At 44.7% G+C, this 27,273-nt stretch overlaps 1 protein-coding gene across 7 annotated transcripts in view; it reads left to right on the forward strand.

The window, feature by feature from the left end:
• The window catches only part of LOC147026552 (uncharacterized), a 199,110-nt gene that overhangs the window by 109,508 nt on the left and 62,329 nt on the right, over window positions 1–27,273 (forward strand). For 3 of the 7 annotated variants that reach the window (XM_085882073.1, XM_085882074.1, XM_085882077.1), the window contains exons 3-8: window positions 8,587–8,722; window positions 8,919–9,097; window positions 12,181–12,319; window positions 12,777–13,067; window positions 13,312–13,477; window positions 14,340–14,403. In XM_085882073.1, the coding sequence (XP_085738199.1) occupies window positions 8,587–8,722; window positions 8,919–9,097; window positions 12,181–12,319; window positions 12,777–13,067; window positions 13,312–13,477; window positions 14,340–14,403 (975 nt within the window). Of the gene's footprint in view, window positions 1–847; window positions 1,311–8,586; window positions 8,723–8,918; window positions 9,098–12,180; window positions 12,320–12,776; window positions 13,068–13,311; window positions 13,478–14,339; window positions 14,404–27,273 lie in introns of those variants that run through there. The other 4 variants (XM_085882075.1, XM_085882076.1, XM_085882072.1 and 1 more) reach the window with 4 other exon arrangements.

A 27,273-nucleotide genomic window follows, 5' to 3' on the forward strand; every position in this document is an offset into this window, starting at 1 on the left:
AAACCTTGAGGATTTATAAAACGTCTTCCGTATCTTCCGTATAAAACGTCTTCCGTATTAATTATTTTAGGGGTGTGTTCCATTACCAAGCTGCTCGCTAAGCGGCTTAACCACTCAAGCAAGCCCTCCACAGAAACAGTTGATAAAGAACGGCTGGCTTGGCAAACGCTAGCAAGCTGATTAGTCATGGAACACACCCGGGGCTTTGATGTGTATTTTCCAGATTTTTAGACAGTTTTGTCCTTTCTGTCTATTTATTTTCCTTTTTCCTCGCAGTTATCGAATTGAATGGCTATCCCTTGATAGGTTTCCACATATTAATGTGCTCTGATTTTAGTATACATTAATATTTTGTCATATTCATAATTATGGAGATTCATAACGCACAGTGTATGGATTTATTAATCCGCTCCGATGCTGTCTTTTTGTATCCAATATATCTCGGCCATGGCAGCAGAGGTCGCGTCAGAGCTTCCGGTAATGATGACTGTCCCATTGAACTGCATATGAGAGTAGGATTATGGTATTCACGTTGCACGCACCATTGTGTCGCCACCGCACACGCCGCCATATTGCTCAGCCCAGTGCGTGATTTACCGCGTCGGGCGTTGCGTTATGTTTATGTGAGAAAATGTTCACGTCAACTTTAACTTTCACCTCAAAATTAACATTCAATATTCAAGATCTCCCGAGAATTTATCGCGCCAGTCGAAATATATCAGCATCGACTGGGCCTACTAAGATGGCGCTCGGTGGCGACAAATTCGCACCTCACATAATCTTTCCAGTCTTACATGCAGTTCAATACTTCACAATCATCGAGAGGGTCCTTTTGTTTTTACATGTCATTCGGCTTTTGGTTGTACAGAGAACATTGCACCTCTCAAGACGCTGTTCAAAACTAAAATGTCAAAATAAGAAACACAATAAGTTCGGCGCTCGACTTTCGTTGCAATTGAAATCTACAAAACATCAACACAACTCAAAACAACAACGGCAACGCCGATTGGTCGAAACGAGATCACGTGCTCCGTTGGGCGTCCATTATCGATCCAATGAGCACGTTTTCTTCACGTTGACCTGCGTCCTCTGGAGTGTTACGAAATTTGTGCAATGATTCTGAAGTAATTTTATCAGGTGTCGCGTCCAGCATGACGGGATGTTGTGCCTTTGGCTGTTCCAATCGAGCCGAGCAAGGCTATAAGCTGTACGGCGTGCCCCGAGGGAGCCGCAATGTGGATCGGAGGAAGCGGTGGCTGTGCGCCATCAAGAGGAGGAACTTCGATCCCAAAGCGGCGAGGTTGTGCGAAGTGAGTGATCACTTCACATCGAATTTCTCTTCTCTGTATAACTCAAAGTCGAAATGTCTCACGGGAAACGAGAAGCCTCAGGTGTATCCCATGACCGATACAGTTGCTTTCGCTTGCCAAGCGGTCCGTTCCGTTTGACCGCTTGCTTAAGTGCTTAAGCGTTTTGGCGAGAGTTCGACAAGCCAATCGGTAATGGAACTGCCCCGGTATTCCTCCTCGCTCCGGACTGTATAATTGGTTCATGAGCGCCAGCCAGAGTGACCACTATATTCGTTGTGTCCGTCTGTCTGTCTGCGTGTCTGTCTGTCCAGGGCATAACTCCGTGCACTTTGATCCGATCTTGATGAAACTTGGTTTTGTGTTCGATATCGATGTTTCGTTGTGTGTTCCTGGATGAGGGCGTGGCCACGCCCATTGTGGGCGGAACCACGCCCCCAAAATAGCCATTTTTAGGGGGTAGTCGGATTAAAAATATATCTTCTCTGAGGGAATTTACTGAATGGAATGGGTTCTTCGGTATTTGAATAGCAAAATGAATTATCTAAAACTTGTCGTTGTCCGATTTTTTTTTTTTCATTTTAGTCCCAAGGTCAAAGTCATAAGGTCAAAAACTTAGAAAATTGTGAATTTTGACATAAAAAATCATACGACCGCCCAAACTTTGAGAGCGAGGATGACAATATTTTTTATGCATAATCTTGAGGTCATTCCCCACCGAAAGTCTGGAAACTATTTTGCTCTATCTCAAACACCTTGCCCGTGGCGCCCCCTTCAAGTTTGCTTTTACGCTGATTTCATCAAAGTATGGATAATAATATGAGGAGTGTGAAATGCCATATAGCCTATATGACGTTATATTGTTCCTCGAATGTTCCAGAGGAAGTTTTACACCAAAGGTCATAATCCTTGACCTTTGACCTTTAAAGGCCACAAGGTCAAATTTTCAAAGTTGTGGGAATCGAACCGGATTTTTGACCTTCTTCGACGAACTAACTCCAATAAGCTATAGCACGTATCCTGTTTCCTTATTTTAATGTCCACAACATTGTTTTGTGACCATTAAAGGTTATGCAAAGGTCAAATTTTGAAAGTTGTTGAACGAAACCGGGTTTTCGACATTTTTCAGTTAATAACCTGTCACTCGTACCACATCATGTTGATCATCTATCTATAATTCCAGCTGTGTGTGTGTGTCTGTGACCGCTGTTTCTCGCCAACCATTGGTCCAATCTAATTGAAACTTGCCAGATATATTGCTGGGGACCTGAGGATGTGCCTTTTCAAGGTTTGATATTAATCGGACAAGTGCTTCCCAAGTTATGGCCATTTATTTACCAACCAATGACAGGACACGTTGCTGCGTAGGCGTGGCCGATGGGGGAAGGGAACTTCAGCCGCGTTCCCCATTACGGGTTACAACGTACGGACTTCCGGAGAGTGATGACTTCGTGGTTTAACATTCTAATAATTTCTCAATTTCTTATGTGCATTTCTAGATAAACACAATGCCCCAAGTTATGATCGTTTTCATATTAGATGGTGCATAAATTTTGGTAACATCAGAGTGAGCTGGTATGCTCCGAACCGGGAAGTAATTATTTTTTTTCTCTTCTCTTCTCTTTGTGTTTTTCCTTGCGACGAAATTGCGAAAACGCAAAATACGTTGGCGCTAATTGAATAATTGGCCATTAAAACTAATAATTTATCAAAACGTTGGCATATCCAGCAGCCTCCGCATTTTTGCCTTGGACGAGGAAACAAAGAAGAAGTGCCATTTCCTCAGCAATGTTGTTTCTGTAAAGGTGTGTACAATGTACATGTGGACAATTTTTATTATTAATTATTTATTGAAGAAAAATTGTTCCGAAAATAATTTATCAAAAAAAGTGCACAACTTTTTTTTGTTTCCAATTGTCAAAACGCTGTGGCCTTTGGAAGTGTTAAGGAATTCAGCTCTACTCAACATGCTTGCCAACGAAATACATCTCAATTTGGTGGTATGCTTTGCAAACTATTTTTTTTTAAACTATTTTCAAACTAAAACAATTCGAACATGGAATACCTAATGACACTGTACTTTCAAGTCTCCTACAAATCCTACCCGGTCGCCTCACCATGGCATAGGAGTGGCAATGGTCAATGGCAGCGAATGTCATGGCTAGCAAAGACAGGGAGGTAAACTTGATTTGAATTTGAATTTTAATTAACTCTCTCTGTGTAAGTATCACAGCAGTTGTTACTTCAATGAAAGCGATAAATCGTGGAACGATGTGAACATTCCGTATGGGCACGCACTACTTCTGGATAGTGATGACTTACTGTATTCGAATAATTTCTCGATTTCTTATGCGCATTTATAGATAAACACAATGCCCCAATCCAGTCGTTGTTTACGAGAGCAAAGGAACGGCCTGTGTGTTTGTTTGAAAGTTTTTTTTTTTTTTTTTTTTTTTTTTGCACGTACGGGCACGCGAGAGCGAAGGAACGGCCTGCGTGTTTGTTGTTTCTGGCACGTGGTTTGAAAGTTTTTTTATATATATATATATATATATATATATATATATATATATATATATATATATATATATATATATATATGTATGGCCACGTACGTACAGGCACGCGAGAGCGAAAGAACGGCCTGTGTGGTTGTTGTTTCTGGCACGCGGTTTGAAAGTTTTTTTTATTTATTTATTTATTTATTTTTTTTTTGCATGTATGGCCATGCACGTACGGGCATGCACTAGTTTTTATAACTTGGTCAAAAATTATTACATTGTTTCAGAAGTCAAGGATGAGACAATCCACATCGTCAAATACCGCTCGTGAACCATTGTCGTCTTCAGACTTGTACTATTTTACTATCCCCCGCCAACCAATGAAGTTGGCGGGGGATATAGAAATGGGTTCCGTCCGTCCGTCCGTCACATTTCGTTTCCGGAGCTTAACTACAAATCCCCTGAAGATATCTTTACGAAATTTGGTACACATATCAAGCAAGTAGTGAACTCGTGCCTTTTGATATTTACAGATTAAAATTTTTTTTTTTTTTACGATGGCAGGGGATATCGAAGACTTTGTCTTCAACGGATGCTGTTTATAAATATAAATGAGTGTGAAAAGAGAAGGATTTGGGGGGTGGTGATGAGATTGGTGATGGATTCAGAACTCAAATTCCACGAGACCATGTTTCAGCAGCTGCACTTAAAGAAAACCAGATACATGGAATTATCAAAAGGACATTTACAAACATGACAAAAGAGATTCTCCCTATAGTACACACAACCCTGGTTAGACCACCCCTTGGTGAATGCAATATCCTTTGGAATGTGAGATATAAAATGGACAGGGACAAGATCGAGAGGGTGCGGCAACTTATGAACATCGACTCCAAGCCATAAGTCTCCACTCTATGCACCATAGATGTAGAAGAGGTGACATCATCACAATTTACAAGATCATGGGAGGTGAAGTTAGAATGCCAGCAGAGATGTTCTTCATGAGGGCAAACCACCAAAGTTACCTCCACCACCGAAGGTGAAGGACGTTATGTTTTCACCCCTTTTTTCTGTTTGTCTGTCTGTCTGTATACAGGATATATCAAAAACTTGTGGACGGATCTGGATGAAACTTGGTGGACAGGTTGGGTGTGTCGCAAGGACTAATTGATTCGATTTTGGTGAAGATCCGGATCCGAATCTGGATACGGTAATTATTTAATTTTCTCAGTGATTCTTCACCATTGAGAGATCGGACCAAAATCGAGATATAGCACGATATCTCAAAAATGTAATGGGCCTGATATCTTCTCGTGGATCAGGCGTTGTGTGGTGGAGGTATGTGCTCTACCGAGTACCCTTCGAGATTGCCCTTGTAATCCACTAAATTACCCGACCAAAATCTAATTGGCTTGTTCTCCTCATCCACTCATCCACCTAATTTTGTCGTAATACATCCACGACTTTTTGGAATAGTGTGCTATATACTGTTGGACCCTGCTATTCGTGGGGGATACGTTCCTGAAAAATAACACGAATGTTGTGGTTCGTGAATGCTTGTGCATTGTTTAATTTTTTTTTTTTTACATGGTGTAGGCTCGTGGAAGAGTGACGACAGAACAAATCAGGCCACAACATAACAAAGGGAACAGCAGGAGAAAGGGGGGCACCAACAACAGTAGGGCAGAGGGAGAAAGTAGACCTCTGTTCTTCATTGTACAAGCCACTGGTGGCTTAAAGTGCGGCCCCTGACGTGCGGCCGATAATTCGAATACACAAATGTGAAAACACCCCATCATAATCGACCATAAATGCTATCAAATTGACCCAGTGGGTTCAAATGAATGTTTCAGCACGAAGCATAAAAGTAACATAACGACATCAGGCGATGTCAGCAAACAAACAATGATGCAATTGCAGCCGAGTTTACCACAACAAAGAAGAGTACATCAGAGTGGGGCCAACAGTAGCCAACAATAGTAGTCCTGCAGGCAGTGTGGCAGCTTTCACACTGACGTCTCATCGGCAAAAGTGCCCCCCCCCTCTAAAAAATTGTGAAGGTCACTGAAGTAGACGAAGACTAATAAACAAGGGATGTAGGTAACTGAGAGGTAAGGGAGAATGCAAAGGGTGAACAATATGGATACAGAAGTAATATTGTTGCGAATCTGGAATCCACGAGCACACAACATACAGGTCCTATAGACCAGTTATATCGGTAAGTACATGTTGCCAGTTAGGGTCCCGACCCGAGTCTAATGGGTAATTAAATGTTCATGCGCTGTGGAGTTATTTTAATAGTCAGGTTTTCTTTTCGTTTATTTTTACACCACCATCAACGCCAGCGTCATCTGCCCCTCGCTCTGCTCGACGCCATTGTCTACGTGTGTTCAATCATGTACGGGGCGTGGAGATTTCCTTCACCTCAGATCGAGACTCTGCCCAGAAGGGCAGGGGTGTGCTCCTTGTCCAACCAGGAAGCTCAGCACCTCAGGCTGGCTCCGCCTGAGCCAGATAGAGTGTTCGGCCCCAGCCAATCAGATCGCGTGACAGGAGGAAAGGGCTCCACGTGACGTCACCACGCCCCCGGGCCAATCAAGGAGCTTGCCGCCCGTTTTGGCTAGTGAGAGAGACGAAGAGCGATTTGCGTGCCAAAACCAGCCAGTGAGAGAGGGAGGGTCGCGAGGAGGCGCCCCCTCCCCCTCTGAATAGGGGGTATAATTAGAGGCGCGGTCTGCACGTTCTGGGGTTCTGAGAGTTCTGGCAAGGAAGTGAACATCTGCGCGCAAGGTGGTGGAGTTGAAAAGCATCTGTGCATGGAGTGGTCAGGGCAACGGAGGGTCTTCTCCTGCCAGCTTTCGCCCTGTCGATTTCGTTCGCATGGAGCCCGGTCGTGAGGGCATTTGGATCATCTGGATCATGCTGGGGGTCCAGTTCTGCCCCGAGGACCTGGTCCTTGAAGACCGCACGAGGCGATCAGGTCCCAGACAGGCCTCAATAAAGACCATTTGGTCCGATTATTTTGGGTGTGTGTGTGTGTGTGTGTGTGTGTGTGTGTGTGTGTGTGTGTGTGTGTGTGTGTGTGTGTGTGTGTGTGTGTGTGTGTGTGTGTGTTGCCAGTCAGTTGTGTAGGAAATTGTATAAGTACCGTGCTGTATATACGTGCATTTCTAATATTCGGTTTAACTCTGCTCTTGCGTGCGTCCCTCGTTCGCCAATTATTATTGTGAATAAATACCCCGATTGTTAAATGTTTCAGCTCGTTCGTGTCCTTTCCTCCATTGGCTTAGCGTGCTGCGTGTTGGGAAATTAGCCAGGCTGTTGCCATTGTAACGGGATATTTGGGACCGGCGGATCTCGGTGATCAAACCGCTCGGGTCACACACGGTTCCAGTACGCTAAGCGGCTCGTTCCGTACGGGTGCCGTCGAGGGTGTGGAGACTCGATAAATCGCCACGTGGTCTCTCGGTATTTTGAAAATTGGCGAATAACCCTGTATCACGTGGCAGAAATATTGCCGCTTCACGGTCCGATAAGGGACCCGTACTTTTTCGGAGTTTTCCGAAAAGGTACGATCTAAATTTCGGGTGATCAGTCGAGCCGACTCTACTGCTCCATCTAGTGGTCGTGCTCGCAGCCGACGCCCGGCCCCGCAACAATATTATGCTTGACCAGTTTGTGGTTGTCAAGGTCTGAGGAGTGGGAAGTGGCTGGCTGCTTCCTGTCTGTCAGAAGGATGAGAGATGTTATGGCAGAGAGTGGAATAATCGGCAAAGAGATAAAGATGTTGACTGAGAGCAGAGGAAGTCGGTAATCTAAGAGTGGAATTGGCCTTGGATTCCATAGACAGACAGTTTGGAGAGCAAGACCGAATGCCAAATTGTCTCAAAAGCTGGAGGTATGTCCAGAGAGACAGCCCTGATCTCATGTCTGATATCAAGGGCCTCCACCATTGTTGGAAGAGTATAAGCAGCATGTCCAAGGTGGAGTGACCAGGTCTGAATCCGAATTGATGATCTGAGATGAGGCTGTTGGAGAAAAGGAATGATTTTATGTCATCTGTGATGATGGATTCCATGACCTTGCTGATAACTGGAAGTACAGTCAGCTAATTGGGCTGTAGTCAAGGTGATCCGTTTTTGTACCTTTTTATGTAATGCTGTGATGTTGGCTGATTTCCATTTTCCCAGGTGGATACAGGAGACGAGTCCGGAAGTGTTTAAAAAAACAAATGAACTGCAAATACACGAAACGTGAATGTCGAAGCAGGTCACATTTTATGACCTGTGAAAATGAGGGGTCCGTGAATAGCAAATAGCGGAGTCCACAAATAGCGAATAGTGGGGTCTGACAGTATATAGTTTTTCGCCTCATCTCTCAATTGTGAAGAATCACTGAAAACATTCTGAGATCTGCACCAACATGAATCGAATCGTCCTTGTCACACACCCAACCCGTCCAAGTTTCGTCTGGATTCATCCATAACTTTGAGATATCATGCTCACAGACAGACAAACAGGGGTGAAAACAGGTAATTAAACAAAAATGTTGAATGGAAGAAACATTCAATTGGCTAAAATTGGTTCACTGTCCTCGTAAATTGACATGAAATGAGAAGTCTCAACTTGGCACAGATTTATGATGACTTGCAAACTTAAAAGTAAAACTGGGGCTCTTGCTATCGGTCAATCATATGAGAATCTGAAATGGTTCCATGTTCTTTGCCTGTGCCATATTCTTTTACAACGCAGATGTTCCACATGGTTGTGTCTTTTCAGGTCCATTTTGACTCGAATCAATTTGAACCGAATATTGATGGGAAAAAGCTGAAGCCCAATGCATTTCCCAGCCTGTTTTTGTACAAGTTCGTTCAGAAAAAGGAGAGCCGGAAGAAAAGGAATTCTGATTACCCAGGCGAGTTGCGCCTCGGAAACGATCCAGAAATTACTTTCTGGATCGTTTTATTATCCAGAGGCAATCCTTTTTCCTTTTGTTCTGTTCAGTTTGGTTTTGTAAGATAACAAACATTGAATTTGTTTTTTTTAATTGTGTGCTCAATGTGTTTTGTTTGCTTAAAACTTGTTCTCATGCAACCTCATTTTTGTTTCAGGTGTTGCTGCCGGAGCTCAACATAAGCCAATACCACCAAAGTCTGGACATAAACTATTTGATCATCAGTACTGTGTGACCCCAAGTTCTACTGCCGAGTGGTCAGAGCCTGAAGGGAAGGATAATTCGCAGCCGGTGCCTGGCGTACAGGTTTTGGAACGGTCACAGCCATCCGATGAGGTTTTTGCTCTCAAAACATATGGATTGATGAATCCTTGAAAAATGGGGGGGGGGAGTCTGGAAACTGCAAAATTGCAAGGAAGTTCTTCCAAATAACTTGGTTACCTTTTTCAGTCAGGATAAACTTAGCTTTCGTATTTTGATCTTTTCGTTACTCGTGATATAAAATAAGCCAGGTATCCTATATAATGCTGAATGAGATGAAAGATATTACAACCAGTCATAAGTCTTGGTGAACTTTTGGAAAATACAACCAGCTGTGATGTTTGTCACATTTGCACTGTGACGTGCATTCTGTGTGCATCACATTCCACCGTGACGTGTGACGAGTGACATAACTGATGGGTATCAGTGTGATGAATCAATCATATTGTGAACAGTGCATGCAAACTGGCTTGAATGAATTATATCAATTGCTTCTGTAGTTGCTTTCATTGCTGTCCTGTTTGAAGCTTGTCATCTGAGGCAAAGGGATATCCTCCAGAATGTTTTTCTTTTTTGGTTTGAAATTGCATCAAAGCATTACATGGTAATTTGTCGAATAATTGGATAAGAGTTTAAAGGTACAGTACCTTCAGAAAGTATTCATACCCCCCCACCCACCCTTGACTTTTGTCACATTTTGTTGTGTTCCAGCCTGAATTTAAATGGATCACATTTTAAAAAATGTTGTCACCAATCTACACAAAATACCACATAATGTTAAAGTGAAAACATGTTTTTAGAAATGAAAAAAAAATATTAAAAATGAAATGCATAAATATCTAATTCACATAAGTATGCAGCCCCCGGAGTCAATACTTCTTCGAAGCGCCTTCAGCAGTGATTACAGTTTCGAGTCTTCCTGGGTATGTCTATCAGCTTTGTACATCTGGATTTGAGGATTTTCTCCCATTCTTCCTTGCAGATTTGCTCAAGCTTCTGTCAAGTTGGATGGGAGTGTTGGTAAACAGGAATCTTCAAGTCTTTCCACAGATTCTCAATTGGATTCAAGTCTGGGCTTTGGCTCAACCACTCAAGGACTTTCACGTTCTTGTTCTGAAGCCATTCCAGTGTTGCTTTGGCTGTACACTTGGGGTCATTGTCCTGTTGGAATGTAAATCTTTGCCACAGTCTAATGTCTTTTGCACTCTGAAGCAGGTTCTCCTCAAGGATGTTCCTGTATTTGGCTCCATTCATTGTTTCCTCTATCCTTACGCACCAAAACTCCAAGTCCCTGCTGCTGAAAAGCATCCCCATTGCATGATGCTGCCACCACGATGCTTCACGGTAGGGATGGCGTTAGATGGGTGATGAGCTGTGCTTGGTTTCCACCAGACGTAGCACTTTGCATTCAGGCCAAAGAGTTCAATTTACGTCTCATCAGACCACAGAATCTTTGCCTCATGTGCTCAGTCTTTCATGTTCCTTTTTGCAAACTTCAGGCATGCTGTGAAGTGCCTTTTTCTCAGGAGTGGCTTCTGTCTGGTCACTCTCCCATAAAGCCTGGATTTATGAAGTGCTTCCAGCAGATTCTCCCATCTCAGCTAACAAACTCCATAGTTCTGTCAAAGTGTTCATTGGGTTATTGGTCACCTCCCTGACCAAGGTCCTTCTTGCCCGATTGCACAGTTTGGTCGGATGGCCAGCTCTAAGAAGAGTCTGGGTCGTTCCCTATTCTTTCCATTTCATAATGATGGAGCTGACTGTGCTCTTGGGAACTTTTAACACTTGAGAAATTGTTTTATACCCTTCCCGAGATATATACCTCCTCACAATTCCATCTCAAGAGTTCTACCGACAGTTCCTTGCACTTCATAGTGGAGTTTCTGCTCTGACATGCACTGTCAGCTGTGGGACCTTCCTGAATATAGAAAGGTGTGTTTCTTTATAAATCATGTCTAATCAATTCACAGGTGAACTCCTGTCATCTCAAGGATGATCAAAGGAAATTTGATGGACCTGAACTCAATTTGAAGTGTCATAGCAAAGGGGTTGAAGACATTGACGCAGGACATTTCAGCTTTTCATTTTTAATGACTTTGTTAAAATAAAATAAAAAGAATTCCACTTTGACATTATGGGGTATTTGATGTAGATCTTTATTGAACGTGTTTTTTTTTTTTGTTTTTTTTTTTGCCCCCCACCTCAAGCGACCGATACCTATCAGTTTGTCAACACCTGGAAATATGCAGCAGTAATCTTCCTCCATCCGAAACTGCCATTAACTTGTAATTTCATTTTCTCTGATTACAAAAGTCCAGAGCAGTGGAGGATCTTTTAACTTCTCATAAAATTGGTGTGAAACTTTTCCAGAAAATGCTTGTAATTGGATTTTAAGAACTTCACTACTGCTTGGCCACAAGTCTTGCCACACATCAAATTGACTTCGTTGTGTAAGCAACGGCCCCATGCTTGGAAGTTCTCTGAAATCCTGGAGAATGTGAGGGAAGGGGATGGGAGGTTGGGGGTTGACTCTTCATTGCTTGTGTTCAATTAGGCTTTGAACAGTGCTTTCAAGCTCTTGATTGATGAACAGAGACTGCATGGTTTCACGGACCTCTTGCTTCCATTATTCATCAGTGTCCATTATGAAGGCTGAGCTGGATCTTTTGAAGCATTTCGAAATTGTGTTTTCATTCATCGGTAAGCAGAGCAGCTATGTTTGTATCACTTCTGAGGGTGCAGCTACGCCACGAATTCAGTGTCTCTCGAGATTATGGTAGGAATTTAGAATTTGGGTGAGGGTAACAGCCCATAACGGTGCCATTGGAGTTTAATGTTCACAAATTAGTGGGAGCAGTTGGGATGACCGGCTTCATAAAACTGACGTGTGGCATACTCGTCGATGCAATGCTTCATCTGTGAAACACCAGCATGATGCTGATCACTGTTCAATCAGAAGTGAAACCCAGACGAGACAACTGGTACTCAACATTGATCAAATTAAGTTCAATTTAGCCAGAAATGACATGCTTTAACGAAGCTGAGCAAGATTACCAGCTTTGTTTTTTTATGAGTCAGAGAAAATGATGGTTGTGTGCTCAGTATGGTTATGTGAAGCGAATATTTCAGAATGATTTCCATTGATTATCTCTCTTCAGGTACATTGTGACAGGAATCGTGTCATGCTGAGGGTTGACGAGAAAACGGCAAAGCCCAATACGGGTCCTGGTATTCCTTCTCAAACAATTATTGGGGAAAGGGGAGAGAGTCCCATTGAAAGACATGCTGATGACCCAGGTGATGTATATAGTTTGAAAGAATCCTATCATTTGAGATTTCGTATCACTAGCAAGTTGCCTGTGCATGCATGGGATTCGAGACTGGGTAGGGATGGAGACAGCGCAAAATGTAAACGGTATCTTTTATCATCAAGCTGGCAAACTGGGAGCAACATTTCACATTTATTGCCACATCCGATGCAATTTAAGTACTCCAATGGCGGCAACGTACTCCATTTGAAACTTTGTTCAATATCTGTAGCTTTTTGATGCCTGAGGTCCATAATAAAAATTTTTATTGGTGTCAAAGCCAGGGACCAATTGCAAATTAATCGTAGGATGGGATTCTTTAGGAATTCACTTTTTAAATGCCGGTTTTAACGTTTTTGTCAAACTTTTTCCAAGTATGCATCGTTTGCTTGAAACGGATTTCACCATTCTGACTTTTTGATTTTTTTTTTTTTTCACTGTCGCAGCTCAACTTGAACCGAGAGCCCCCAAATCTGATCGATTTGATCAAAACAGTGCTACTCGAAGTCTGACTTCTGAATGTCAAGAGCCTGAGCTGCAAGAACAAGATGAGCTCATGGTTGTGGAGCATGCACAGGCATCTGATGAGGTTCTTGCTGTTAGACGTGCCAATGAATCTTTGCGGAAAAAAGTCTCAAAGCTACAGAAAGAGAAAGAGTTGTTTACAAAGAACTTATCCACCCTGTTTAACCATGATCAACTCGATTATCTGCAGAGAACAAAAGGCAGTAAAGGACGTGAGTGTTGTATTTTAGGTCATCCGTACAGCATCTCATCTTGTGTTTGGTGCAAAAGTCCACTTGTAATTAATCACACAAATTAGAATGTTCCTGTGGTTAAAAAAAACAAAAACAACAAAAGGGAATCTTTGTGCATGGCTTTATAACTCAAATTTGAATTTGAAATGGCATAGTCAATGTAAATGTAATTTTGATTTCAGTCTTCGGAACCAATATTTAACCTCATTATTTAACTTTTCAGTGACATGGTCAGAAGAAACTTTGGAGAAGGCCCTTAAACTGCGGTGTGCATGTGGCTCTGTGGCATACAATGTTCTGCTGGACCAAGGTTATCCCTTCCCGTCTGATCGAACACTGCGTCGAAGAACTCGATACAACGAGAGATTTCCGGCCCTTTTTTCAAAAAGGTGACAGTTGCAGATTTGACCACCATGTCAAATATTATATTTTTTGTCCAAACATAAGTTGGAGCTAAAATTTGTTTTCCCCATTGTCTTAAAAAACAAACAAACTGCAGCCTTTGTTTAAATTATTATTATTATTTTCACATGGTTTAATACTATGTAGTTTCATGATGATGTATGCCAAGTATTCACTTTCAAGTTATGCCTGAATGTTTCTTGGTTCCCTTGTGAGGAACTTCAATGGAAAAAGCCATTAGGGCTATCAAAGCCTGTGCTATGACTGCCAACCCATGGTTGTTTATCTGTGCTCTATCGTTTTAAATTCTGAGCATAAAGCAAGGAAGCATCACAAACCATTTTGTTTAGTCTTTGGGATGACTTGGCCAGGGTTCGAACAGCCAACCTCACAGACTTGGAGTGGACGTGCTCTAACCATTACACTGCTGAGTCTAGTAATTTTGCTAGCAACTTGATATTTGCACAGCAAAGTTGGAAAAAATATTATTGGTTATCTAAAACTGCAGTGCAGGCTAAACTTTTGCATCCTGTGGGTGGGTTGGGGGTAGAAGGAAGAATTGTGGCCTTTAAATTATGCTCACATGATCTTTCACAATCCATCTGTTACATCAAGGCTCAAATTCAGTTTGCTCAACTTAAAAGGTCAATGGATGCATATTTTAGCACTTAGCATTTTGGAAAGGAATTTGGCATGGCACAAGCAAGGGATAAATAGCTTTTTTCTGAATTACCAAGATCAGTAGCTGTTTTTGCCTTCTGATGCTCATGGGAAAGCTAACTTGTCATCCTTAAAGGCAATCGATGTTGGTACCCTTCTCATGGATTTTGTTACCTTTCATATCGGCAGTACGCAGTCCATTCTGAAGAACCAGCTGGAAATTGGCAGCAGCGGAAACACCAGTTTTCAAATGGTATTTATTTTTGGCTTTTTCATATATTTATAGTGAGTACCCCCCCCCCCCTCTCCGGGTGGGTGGACTTTGTGCATTATTTGCTGAAAATAGTATACATTCTGTATATTGCAACAAGACGAATCAATGTTTGTGTGCATCTTGGCATCAATATATGACAAGATCTCTGATTAAGTCTCGAGCACTGCAGGAAAAAATCACATTTTAACAACCACGTTGACAGTTGTAACGTGAGATCACTGCAAATCTAGAAAATACCCGATGTGAAAGGTATACCCCCTTTATTTTGTTAATCAGTACAATACATGCTTTTCAAAGTGATCATGGATACATGTAGAGTGTATACCTCCACCACGCTGAACAGTTTACGTTTTGTATCTCACTGATAGGCGGGATCTGGATTTGGATTCGGACCTGAACCAAAATCTAATTGGCTTGTTCTTGTCACCAACCCAACTCGTACATCTTATTCTGTCATAAAGTCGTCCACACCTTTTTGAGATATCATGCTCTACAGGAAACCCTCAAATATCATGGGGGTTATGTTCTTGGAAAATGCCACGACAGTAAAAACTGCGATCCTGGAAACCAAGAACCAATGGGAAAAGGGTGTTTTGGTTCCTGGGCTTCAAGAAAGTATAGATGGAGGAAGATTGATGGCTGCAGAAAAACACAATACCATTGAAACAAGCATGCAAATACAATAATGAGGTGTAAATTAAACAAAAAACACATAAGTTTTATGTTTTAAATGTATTAAAAAAACAGTGAGGTGGGTGAGGGTAATAACATTACATACTCGCATTGTACACTGCTGTAAATAGAAAACACAAGACTGAGCTTGGTATGATGCTGTTAGGGGGTGGGGGGGGATGAGCGGGGAAGGCGATTCAGCGATCAGAAAAGCAATATTAGCTTAATGATGAATTCGACTGCAGCATTGCCATATAAAGGAAGGGTAACGCGATCCTTAACCACCTTACTTTCAACTCTGAGCCTTTCCTGCTTGAAGAGGAAGGTACAAGATACAGCATCCTCTTCTGGAATAATCCTGTCTCATCGGTTTTAAAAAGCTGCTCCAACATAAATACTGTGACGTCCACGGGACTTGAACAGTTCCGCCAACGTAGAATGAGCTGAAACGATGGAGGCGGTTTATTTATTTATAACCCAAACATGGCGGTTCTAATCGCTCTACCGCAAACGGGATGAGGAAGGTGGCACGAGTCACTTTTCACTGAGTTGATGATGTTTATTTGTTTTTATTATTAACCAGAAATAATAAAACTCGGCAAGAAGAGGGATCCGGGGCGATTCGACGGGATGGTGTGGGATCGGGCGTGGGGAAAACACAGACAATTCCAATGAATATCCAGATCTCAAACCCTCTAAGGCGCCAAGTACACACACACACACACACACACACACACACACACACACACACACACACACACACACACACACACACACACACACACACACACACAAAACGTAGCTACTTCTGGTGATCAGGCTGGACCGTGGTGTGGACGCAACTGTCCCTGGATCAGCGTCGGACGAGCTGGCCTTGCTCTCGTCAGGGGGGTCAGGAGAAACCGTGGTGCTGTCGACCTCCTGGTCCTGGCCCAAGTCCGCTCACAGCCGCCAGGGAACCAGTTCTGGCGCCAAATTGCGAGCAGGAGAGGGAGGCAGGTCCGCCCGCCGTTCGACCCCGTACTCCGAGTCAGCAGAACCCCAGAGCCAACCAAGGTGAGGCACGAGGCTCAGCAAGGCTCCAAGACACAATGAAGAACACGATGGAATCAGCACAACAACAAGTACGCTTCCCGCGCAACAGCCTCCACACCAAAAAAACACGATCTTTTTGTCCCGATCTTCTTCCTCTTCTTTTTCGACCCCGAACAGAACCTTTTTATCCTACCGTCCTCGTCACTTCCAATCGAGCCGTTTTATTGGCCCACCGCCGTCGCCTTCCGCCAATCGTGATCACGGGGCGGAGCCATCCGCAGCCCTGTCCTGTGACGTCACGGCCAGCCTCCAGGGACTACTAAAAGGGGTTTACGCAGACACACTTACCCTATCCCGTGTCCCTATCTAATTACGTGACAATTATCATTTCCCCCTTGAAGAAATGAACATTTACTAGACAACTTATCACCACTGAATTGCTACTTATTACATCGAGTTCCTGGTAAACTCGAACAGCATGGCATACCTAATTAAACATCCTAATTACCCTTTGAATGCATACCCCCCCCCCTCAAACGTAACACTGCCCCCTCCTCTGGTACTGCAGCTCCTGCAAGGTATATCACAGGCGCTACCGTACCAGCCTTAACACTTACTGACTCACACCTAATTAACCTAACGAAATAAAGTAGGAGGGGCAATGGGCAGCGAGTCGCAGCTAACTTACCTATCCTGCTTAATGTACTACCCCCTTATGGCCTTATCCTCACCTAAACAATCATTCGTTTTTTTTTATTTTATTTTATTTTATTTTATTTTATTTTATTTTATCACATGATAGCACTGAGCGAAGTTGCACTCCATCTTCTGGATCATCGCTCTTGCCCAGCACTCTTCCAGTGATCTGGGGAGGGGAAACAAAAGGTTCCACAAAAACACAACACTTATACTTTACATTCCTACTCTAAGCCTTAACGACACTATTCACAGGATATTTACACTTGACCGCCTCCCCCAGTGGATGCTTATAGACCCAGCGTTACCTGGGGAGCCAATTTTCAAATTTGCTTGCCCCAAAATTATGCGGCCATCATGCCCTTGCTGCACATGTCAAGTTGTGCGGGATTGAGTGGGACTCGCACATCTTCACAACACTCACACCATGGTCATCATCACATTTCTAGGTCATGGTCCTCATTTTAATCATGCAGGCTGAATCCCGTCGTGGCCGTGGGGTGGGTTACCACAAGATGATGGGGGCATCTCAGGTGCAACCATGCCCACAGGTAAGCTTTAATCCAACCCGGACATTTCTCTGCCCCGCTCCCTTTGATTCCCTCCCCCCTGGTAGCCATCAGCTCTAATCCCATACAACACTCTGGAAGGGGTCTCACTGGCTCCTCTGGCCTTCCTGGGTCGCCAAGGTCCTACCCGCCTTGGTCGCCCAACCAGACCCTCTCCCAGTTGCCTCCAGACACTGTCACCATTAGCCACCAGGTGGTGAATCTCCGTGAAGGGAGTCGCAATTCACGCTCACCGTGAGCTTCAGCAATCCCTGTGGACAAGCACATCATCCCCACCCACAAAACCCACATGACTCCCCCACCCCATCGGCCTTACATGTGACACCTGCATTTCTAACACTTCGCCGACCATGACCTTCCCTGTTACCACACCATGTCCAATAAAAAAAATCAATGTGTGCACCATACATTTCACTTCTTAACTTAAAACAACTCACACAGCACTTCTCACCCGATCCATGCACCAGCCATTGGACAGCCACTTGTGCCCGCTTTGTTACCAATTACCCACTGTCCCGATTGTCACTCTAAAACCCAGCAGAACTTACAAACCCATGCCAATTTTCCCACAATTCATTTTTTCCACCAAAGGAGGGCACATCGCCACAATCTCAGCAGCCGAGCATGGCCCTTTATGCTCAGCCCAATCTAGTTTTCCCGACCCCCGACAGTGATCTCCAGACCCGACCTATGAAAGGGCATCTCGGATAGACCTGGCGGTTCAGCAGGAGGATTCACCCTCTCCGAGTCTAAAAGTCTATTGGAGGGTCCCTCCATCGCCGGGTACCGGCAATATCGTTGCATGTGTCCTCTTCGCCCGCACCGGAAACAACTCCCCATAAAAGGCCCCCGTGAGTATCGGTGAAATGTCTCTTCCGGTTCCGGACCCCCTCGGCCATAATCGAATTGCTCTATTGGCTGGGCTGGACCCTGCCACTTTGGCGCACTAACTACCGGATTACCCTTTATCAAACTTGACAGTTTCTGGCAATTTTCCTGAAACATTTGGGTAATGCCAATTTCTCCCAACCCCCCTCCCTGATCCTGGATCTCCGCTTGTAGGATCGTCACCGATGGCCTCTCGGGCATCCGACCCGGCCGACTCCACGAGGCCAGCCTGGCCGCGCACTCGGCCGCTCGGTGCACGGTGGGTGGATCCTGTAGCTCCACTAGCGCTCGGACCTCAGGGTCAGGAAGAGCAGCTGAAAATTTCTTGAGTGCCAGTCTGTCCCATGCCTCCACTGTTAGGTCCCGATACGCGATCCTGACTGATTGGTAAATATCCTGTGCCAGCTCCTGCACTGTCTCACCCGGCTTTAATCTGCGGTGCTGGAGCTGGGCCCGCACCAGATCACAGTTTGCCGCGAACCCAAACCGACGGCTCAACGCCTCGCAAATGTGGGAGCTGGTCAACATCCCCTCCGCGATCACGTTTAACACATCTGCGGCTGGTCCCCGCAACGTTGCCACCAAATTCCCTGTACGTTCCCGATCATTCCACCCGTTTAGTCGGGAAATACACTCAAATTGCGTCAGAAAAGCTTCAAGGCTCCCTGATCCGTCAAAATTTACCAGGGGGATCACTTTTACGGTGGCCCGCTTCTCAGTTTCTCCCTTGTCCGAATCCAGCACAGGGATCAAACACTCTTGTGGCTGCGTATCCAATTTCGGAGCCCACTGTGGCCAAAGATGTTTTGTGGTGAGGGTCTCATGGGTCAATTTTGCCTCCTGTTCCAAACGTTGAATGGACCGATTCACCTCTTCCCGCAGGATCTTCTGGGCCCGCACAACCTCCTCCAAGGCTCCGTCGCGAGTTTGTAGCTGCTCCTCAACCAACCCGGACACTCTACTTACAAAAGACGGCTCTACCAGGCCTTTATCCAAGACTTTATCTTGTTCGTCCAAACGAGCCTTCAATCCTTTTACCTCCTCCGCCAAATTCATCCCTTGCTTCCTCAGCTCTCCCCACTCTTCTATTTGCAGCTGCATACGAGCATTCACACAGGCACGATGACGTTCCAGGCTTTCATCCACTTTATCAACCCGAATGTTCATTGCATCAATTTTATCTACCAATTTTTTTTGTATATTTTCCCCCTCCAATGTAATTTCTACCTTTGTTTCCTCCAATCTATCCTCAAATTTGCTTTGTATTTCTCCCAATTTAACATTCACACACTCCTGCATCTCAGTTTTCATTTTCTCCATCTTTTCCCCCAATTCATCCCTCATTAAATCAATCCGTGCACCCAACTGTACCCCCATTACCCCCAATTGATCTGTCATTTCTGCCCCCTGTGCCGTCATTTTTGCCATTTGTGCCGTCATTTCTGCCCTCTGTGTCACGAATTGATTTTCCATTTGTGCCGTCATTTCTGCCCTCTGTGTCACAAATTGATTTGCCATTTGTACCGTCATGTCCCCTATTAAACGTTCCAACATTGTCTGGATCGACATCGCGCCGGTTTCCGGCGCTGCCGGCCCCGTTACGGGCAATGAAGCACGGTCCAAGCTCGGAATGGGGGAGGTTCCAACCCTACCCACGTCTCTCCCTTCTTCCCCCGACTCGCTGCCAGACACGTGGCCTTCCTCCTCAAACATCTGCACATCCGCCATGGTGCAGAAGTCCCGTTTGCCACCAATTAATTGAAATTTGAAAAATCCCGCCAAAATTTTCCCGCGCTCGCGCGCTTTCCTGTCGTGATTTTATATTCCAATTTGTGGCGAGATTTTAATCTTGGTATATTCTCCTGATACCAAATATAATTTGGAGGGGTTCGAACATCCAACACCTTGACACCAATGTGACGTCCACGGGACTTGAACAGTCCCGCCAACGTAGAATGAGCCGAAACGATGGAGGCGGTTTATTTATTTATAACCCAAACATGGCGGTTCTAATCGCTCTACCGCAAACGGGACGAGGAAGGTGGCACGAGTCACTTTTCACTGAGTTGATGGTGTTTATTTGTTTTTATTATTAACCAGAAATAATAAAACTCGGCAAGAAGAGGGATCCGGGGTGATTCGACGGGATGGTGTGGGATCGGGCGTGGGGAAAACACAGACAATTCCAATGAATATCCAGATCTCAAACCCTCTAAGGCGCCAAGTACACACACACACACACACACACACACACACACACACACACACACACACACACACACACACACACACACACACACACACACACACACACACGCCCACTCACACACACACACATGCACACACACTGACACACACACACACACACACACACACACACACACATACACACACACACACACACACACACACACACACACACACACACACACACACACAACGTAGCTACTTCTGGTGATCAGGCTGGACCGTGGTGTGGACGCAACTGTCCCTGGATCAGCGTCGGACGAGCTGGCCTTGCTCTCGTCAGGGGGGTCAGGAGAAACCGTGGTGCTGTCGACCTCCTGGTCCTGGCCCAAGTCCGCTCACAGCCGCCAGGGAACCAGTTCTGGCGCTAAATTGCGAGCAGGAGAGGGAGGCAGGTCCGCCTGCCGTTCGACCCCGTACTCCGAGTCAGCAGAACCCCAGAGCCAACCAAGGTGAGGCACGAGGCTCAGCAAGGCTCCAAGACACGATGAAGAACACGATCGAATCAGCACAACAACAAGTACGCTTCCCGCGCAACAGCCTCCACACCAAAAAAACACGATCTTTTTGACCCGATCTTCTTCCTCTTCTTTTTCGACCCCGAACAGAACCTTTTTATCCTCCCGTCCTCGTCACTTCCAATTGAGCCGTTTTATTGGCCCACCGCCGTCGCCTTCCGCCAATCGTGATCACGGGGCGGAGCCATCCGCAGCCCTGTCCTGTGACGTCACGGCCAGCCTCCAGGGACTACTAAAAGGGGTTTACGCAGACACACTTACCCTATCCCGTGTCCCTATCTAATTACGTGACAATTATCATTTTCCCCCTTGAAGAAATGAACATTTATTAGACAACTTATCACCACTGAATTGCTACTTATTACATCGAGATCCTGGTAAACTCGAACAGCATGGCATACCTAATTAAACATCCTAATTACCCTTTGAATGCATACCCCCCCCCCCCTCAAACGTAACAATACCTTTGCCTCAATTTGTTTCGTGAGCTGTGGGTGTGAATGTATGTTTGAGAATAAAGCATTGGAATGGGGGTTCCAGTGCAGGTCTCAGAAAATAAGGGTTTGGGAACGAGGTTCGAATACGGAGTTGGAAAATGAAGCTTTGGGAATGAGGAAGAGTACAATGGGGAAGGTTCCAACTCCAATCCTTTACCCCGTAATGGCGGCCCACAGATGTCGTGTTTTCACCTCAAGCCAACTGATGTAACAACTCGGTCTTTTAGCCGATCGCAACCTTTCTCTGCTTTTTGGTACAACAAACTTGTCCATCGCTTTACGTTTGGGCTCATTAAAAACGGTGCGTGAGATACGACTCATAATGGGAGATAATTGTACATGCACGGGACACAAACGATGACTCGTCTCGGCTCAAAAACCACGATTGGTCGAAATGAAATTCCGCAATAAAGAAATCGGAATAGGTTGCCTGCGATTGGTAGAAATGCGTGATATGAGAACCTGCAATATTTGAGGGTTTACTGTATATCGTTTTTGTCTCCATCTCTCAATGGTGAAGAATCACTTTTAAAATTATAGTATCTGGACCTTCACCAAAATCTAATCATTTCATCCTTATTGTCGCATTGTTGAGTTGTGGTGTAATTCCTACCTTCTTATTATGAAGACTTGTTTAACTCTATTTTTCCCGATCTGGATGCCAATGACGACATCCAGTAAATTGTGAGGGTCGTTTACATGGGGAACCCAGCTCCCTCAATGGTGTGTGTGTGTGTGTGTGTGTGTGTGTGTGTGTGCGCGTGTGCACGTGCCCTCCACAACTCCAAAACCATGAAACCTAGCAGCCTGAAACTTTGCATGCATACCAAGGGAACCCCAAGGAAGTGCAAGAGTGAAAATTGTGTGTTTGGGTTAATTAAAACACCTCTTTTGAAGATAACGGCCTTATTTAATCATATTCTTCATCAGGCGCATCTTCAGCCACCTCGCTCTCTATGGGGGATCTTAAGGCGTATTCTGGGGAACCTTGCTGGCGTCTGAAGCCGTCATGTTTTTTGGCCTGGTCAACCATGCCTTGACTTGGAACAGGCTGCAACGATTTCTGAACAATAGTTTTTTTTTTCGTTTTTTTTTCCACTCTCCTCACTCATATTATATCGATACCTACAAATCACTGGATACATTGCAATGCTTAAAAATGCCTGAAGATGTCAGCATTCCTGGCTTTATTTCATTTCTGCACATGCCACAACCTCGAGTATCTCTTAAACTCAGCCAAATTACAAAATTTCAGCTCCAGAATTGAACTTTGCAGCAGTTCCAACTGCTTTTAAAAAAAGAAAAAAGTACTCATTTGTCCAATTCGGACATTGCTTGGATGTTTCCGGGTGCATGGGTTTATCGACAGTAATTGGTAATCGCTTGCCAAGCCAGGCGTTCCATTGGAGTGCTTACTTGAATGCTGAGGCCACTTGCAGAGTACCCCACAGTCGAAAGCGGTACAGTTAAAGTCCTGATCTGGATGTAGTCAGTTGACTTCTTTTTTTTTTTGTAGACTCCATTTAGACCTCGCTCGCTGAAAACGTGGACGAACTTCTATCCTCTCATACCAACTCTCTCTTCCTCATATGTGGTGACTTAAATCGTCACCATGCCAGTTGGCTGGGTGTAATAGGTACCTCCCTCACCTGCCATGGCACTTCAGTAAGACTTCTGCGACTCATTGGGACTGAAACAATGTCAATTTCCCGACCTGGATCTCAACCAATGGTACTCCATCTCTTCTGGACCTGATTTTGGCCAATTTTCATGAAAATATCTACTGTTCTTCCTCAACTCCATATCGGTTCATCTGACCATGCTTGTCAAAGTAAACATATCTCTGGCTGTTTTTAGAGAACCACCTCAGTGCCGTCGAGTCTGGCATTTCACTCAGGCCGACTGTCTGGGACTTCAAGCAGCCAAACTTCCAGACTGGTCTCCGATCTCTACCATCAACTCATCCTGGGAATTCTTTCAAAGAAATTAGCTCTCTCTCTCTCAAATACACAGATTGATCCCTCCTCATCTTCAGTTGTCCCACCCTTCCTCCTGCCCATGGTAAACTGAAGCTTGTGGTGAGGCAGTTGTTCGAAAACAACTTGCCTTCACCTCATGGAAGGCAAATCCTAATGAAGGCAATCTCAGTTTCTTCCACAGAGCTCAGAAAAAGTGTCGACCCTCAGGAGAGCCAGAAAACAACATCTTTCTGATCTCAAGTCTGAACTCACAAACCTCTCTTCTTCCTCCAAATCCTGGTGGCATCAAGTTAAGTCTGTTTCTGATGTATGTTCCCCCTCCATTCCCTCCCTTACCTCAAATGGCTGAACTGCTGACACTGCTCGTAAAAAGGCTGAATGCCTAAACTCTGTGTTTGCTTCTAAATATTTTGTCCCAAACCTATTGCTTTCTGTATCCACCTTACCCAGTGGCACCCAGCTGTTCCTGGACTCTGTCGTTTTCTCCTGACAGAATGGAGATTTTGCTGTCAAATCTCGACTGATTCTGCAACTGGTGCAGACGGCATCAGCCCGCGTGTCCTTAAAACCTGCTCTGCTGCTCTTGCTCACTCTCTCTCTGTTCTATTCACCTTCTCATTTACTCCAGATCATCTGTCATCTGCTTGGAAATCAGCAAACATTTCCGCTCTGCATAAAAAGGTGCAAAAAGATCCCTGCAACAACAAGATCAATCAGCTTTCTCCCAATCATCAGCAAGGTTATGGAATCCATCATCTCTTCTCCAATGGCCAGATTTCTGATCATCAATTTGGATTCAGACCAGGTCACTCTACCCTGGACTTACTGCTCCTGCTTTTCCAACAATGGATGGAGGTCATCAATGCCAGACATGAGATCTGTGCCATCTCTCAAGACATATCGCGTGCTTTTTGTCACGGTCTGGTACCCCGCCCTGCTCACCAAACTCTTCCTATGGTATCCAATGCAATCAACAATCTCTACTCATAGCTCAGACTTCCTCTCCTGTCACAGTCAATGTGTAGCACTTTATGGAATTCTCTCATCCCCTTTTTCTGTCCAGGCTGAAGTTCCTCAAGGTAGTGTTCTGGGCCCTGTGCTTCTTCTGGTTTTCATCAATGATCTCTTCAACTCTGGAAAATACTCTTCATCTCTTTGCTGATGACTTCACCCTCTGCCATACCATCTGTCATCCCTCAGATCAGCAAGCAGCAACCTCTTCACTCTCTGCAGATCTGGATAAAAATCACAAGCTGGTCCAACACTTGGAACATGTCTTTCAATCCTGACAAATCTCACACACTGTCTCTCCGAAAGGACCGTCTGGAACCCCCCCCCCCCATCTATTTTCTCAACAATCCTCTTGAAGAAGTCCTTTCATTCCAGCTTCTGGGTCTCACGATCTGCTATGATCTTTTCTGGGAAAGCCACATTTCCATGCTGACCTCCAAAGCCTACAGTCACTGACTTGGCATCCTCTGTCGTGCAAAGTTTTTTCCTTGGCACACCTGAGCTTCTGACCACGTACAAAGCTTCCATCCGCAGCCTGATGGAGTACAGGTCTCCTATCTGGGCTGGTGCTCCCACATCTCACCTCCACGCTGTGGAAACCAAGGCATTTCAGATCATTGGTATCTCCTGCGATGAGGCTGAGTCTTTGGGTCTTTCACTCTCTCACCGCAGGCAGATCGGGAGTCTTTCTGTCTTCAACCATCTCCTTTCCAGCCTTACCCCCCCCAACTCTAACTGCATTCTGTCCCCTCCATATTTCCACAGGGCATTCAAGGTCCACCACTACCCTTCTGGTAAAACTACCAAAATCAAGAATCACTTCTCACCTTCATTTTTTCATTCCTCGATTTTTCCTGCATTTGGAACAAAGTCCCACGCTCTTTTCAATCCCCTCTTCCCTCCAGGTCTTTGAAACAGCTGTTCACCCCCATCCAAAACCATGATCTTTTCTAGCCCTGTTAATCCACCCCAAACCCATCTCCTTCAAATTCCCTAATTTCCTTCCTGAAAGTTCCTGGAGTGTCCATCTTATTTATCCATGTACCCCTCCCCATCCTTCTCCCTTCCACAGATATCCTAATGTCTGTTTCCCACTATTTTGTGCTTCCCTCCTTATTATATGTTCTGTGTGTCAGCTCTTATACGAGCCTCGGCAATGTAAAATATGTTTATATATCTATAACTCTATATATCTATATATCTCTATATATATATATATATCCAGGCCCGTCGCTAGGGGGGGGCATTTGGGTACAATGGCGCATCTGGCGCCCCCCCCCCCACTTGTACGCCACCCATTTATGCCCTGTTGCACCCTGTGAACAACTTAGTGTTTAAGGACGAGCGCCCACTGTGAACTTGCTGTTTAAGAGTTCACCTGTGTGAACTAAAACCCTTATTCCAGATGTTCAACGTGGTGAATAATAAGGCCTTCTTGGATAAACTGTTCTTTAATAATATCCTTCTTTGAATAACAGTCAAGAGATAAGTGTGCGCTTGTCAGCGCATCTCCAAAAGCAATTGGCAAGACGATACAGTCCAAGACCACAAGATAAAAGATAATAACACAAGCACCAACGCCAGCAGCCAAGACCTCGTGTCGAATGTCGATGTTGTGGGTGGTTATACTGTATTTATCGTGGATCATTTAGTTTTAAGGAATAGCCAATCAGCGTATTCGATATGGAGACCCTATTGAGCAGGTTACCTGATTGGTTGTAAGTTAGGTATAAATGTAATATAGTCATAATATGATAAAGGAAAAGACATAAATTTAAATTATTAAAGATGAAGTGCACGTGCACCACATGACCTTCACAACCCGTAAACCCTCCATCTTACAAAAGTAATTTGATAAAAAAAAGTGTGTTTGCAATCGTGCTTACATTTGAAATTATGCAGATAAAACCTGTTTTTGGTGCATGGATCATTTAATAAATACAACCGTCAACCGTCAAATTTCGCGAGTCACAAGGGACGAATCACAGAGCACGAGCTTGCAGCAGGAGAAAATGACGTGGATGATGGATATACGAAAATGGCTCAGAAAAGGAAAAAATGCAAGCGACGAAAATGAAGAAGATGATGAAAGACATGTTGTGGGAGGAGTTGGAGGAGGAAAAGACGATCATGTCGATGAAATACCGACAGAACCTGGCCAAGCCAGCAACGTCAGCCCTGCAGTGTAGCCCCAGCGCAGACAGCCGACTTGCCACGCTCGGCGGCGGCCTCGGGATCGGGTGTGACTGACAAGCCGCTTCCCGATGATCTTGGAAGTGAGAGACCGAATCATGTTGTTCTACAGCGGTACCCTGGCCATCTGTTGCAGAACAAGAGTTGCTCGTTTGTGTCCTCGTGGTACCAGACTAATGAATGGCTGGAGTACAGTGTGCAGACAGATGCAGTATTCTGCTATCCATGTGGGATGTTTAACACCGCACGCGGCCCAGTGGACTCTACTTTCACAGTGCGAGGCTACCGGAATTGGAAACATGCCGTTGAGAAAGGCAGGGGGTTTCACAAACACGCAACTTCAAAGGAACATTTAACTTGTGTTTTGAGGTAGAAGGAGAACGAGAGGCGCATCGATTGTGGTTAGGAGATTTCCACAATCCTCAATGCTGACCAGCTAAATAGAAACCGGTACTATGTGTCTGCTCTTATAGATGTTGTGGGATTTCTCGTGGAAAATCAGATACCTTTTAGAGGGAGCCTTGATCATTTTGAGGATATGCCA

This window comes from Eptatretus burgeri, chromosome 5 (assembly GCF_056783735.1).
Source record: "Eptatretus burgeri isolate ZD-2024b chromosome 5, Ebu_testis_v1, whole genome shotgun sequence".
Lineage (NCBI taxonomy): Eukaryota > Metazoa > Chordata > Myxini > Myxiniformes > Myxinidae > Eptatretus > Eptatretus burgeri.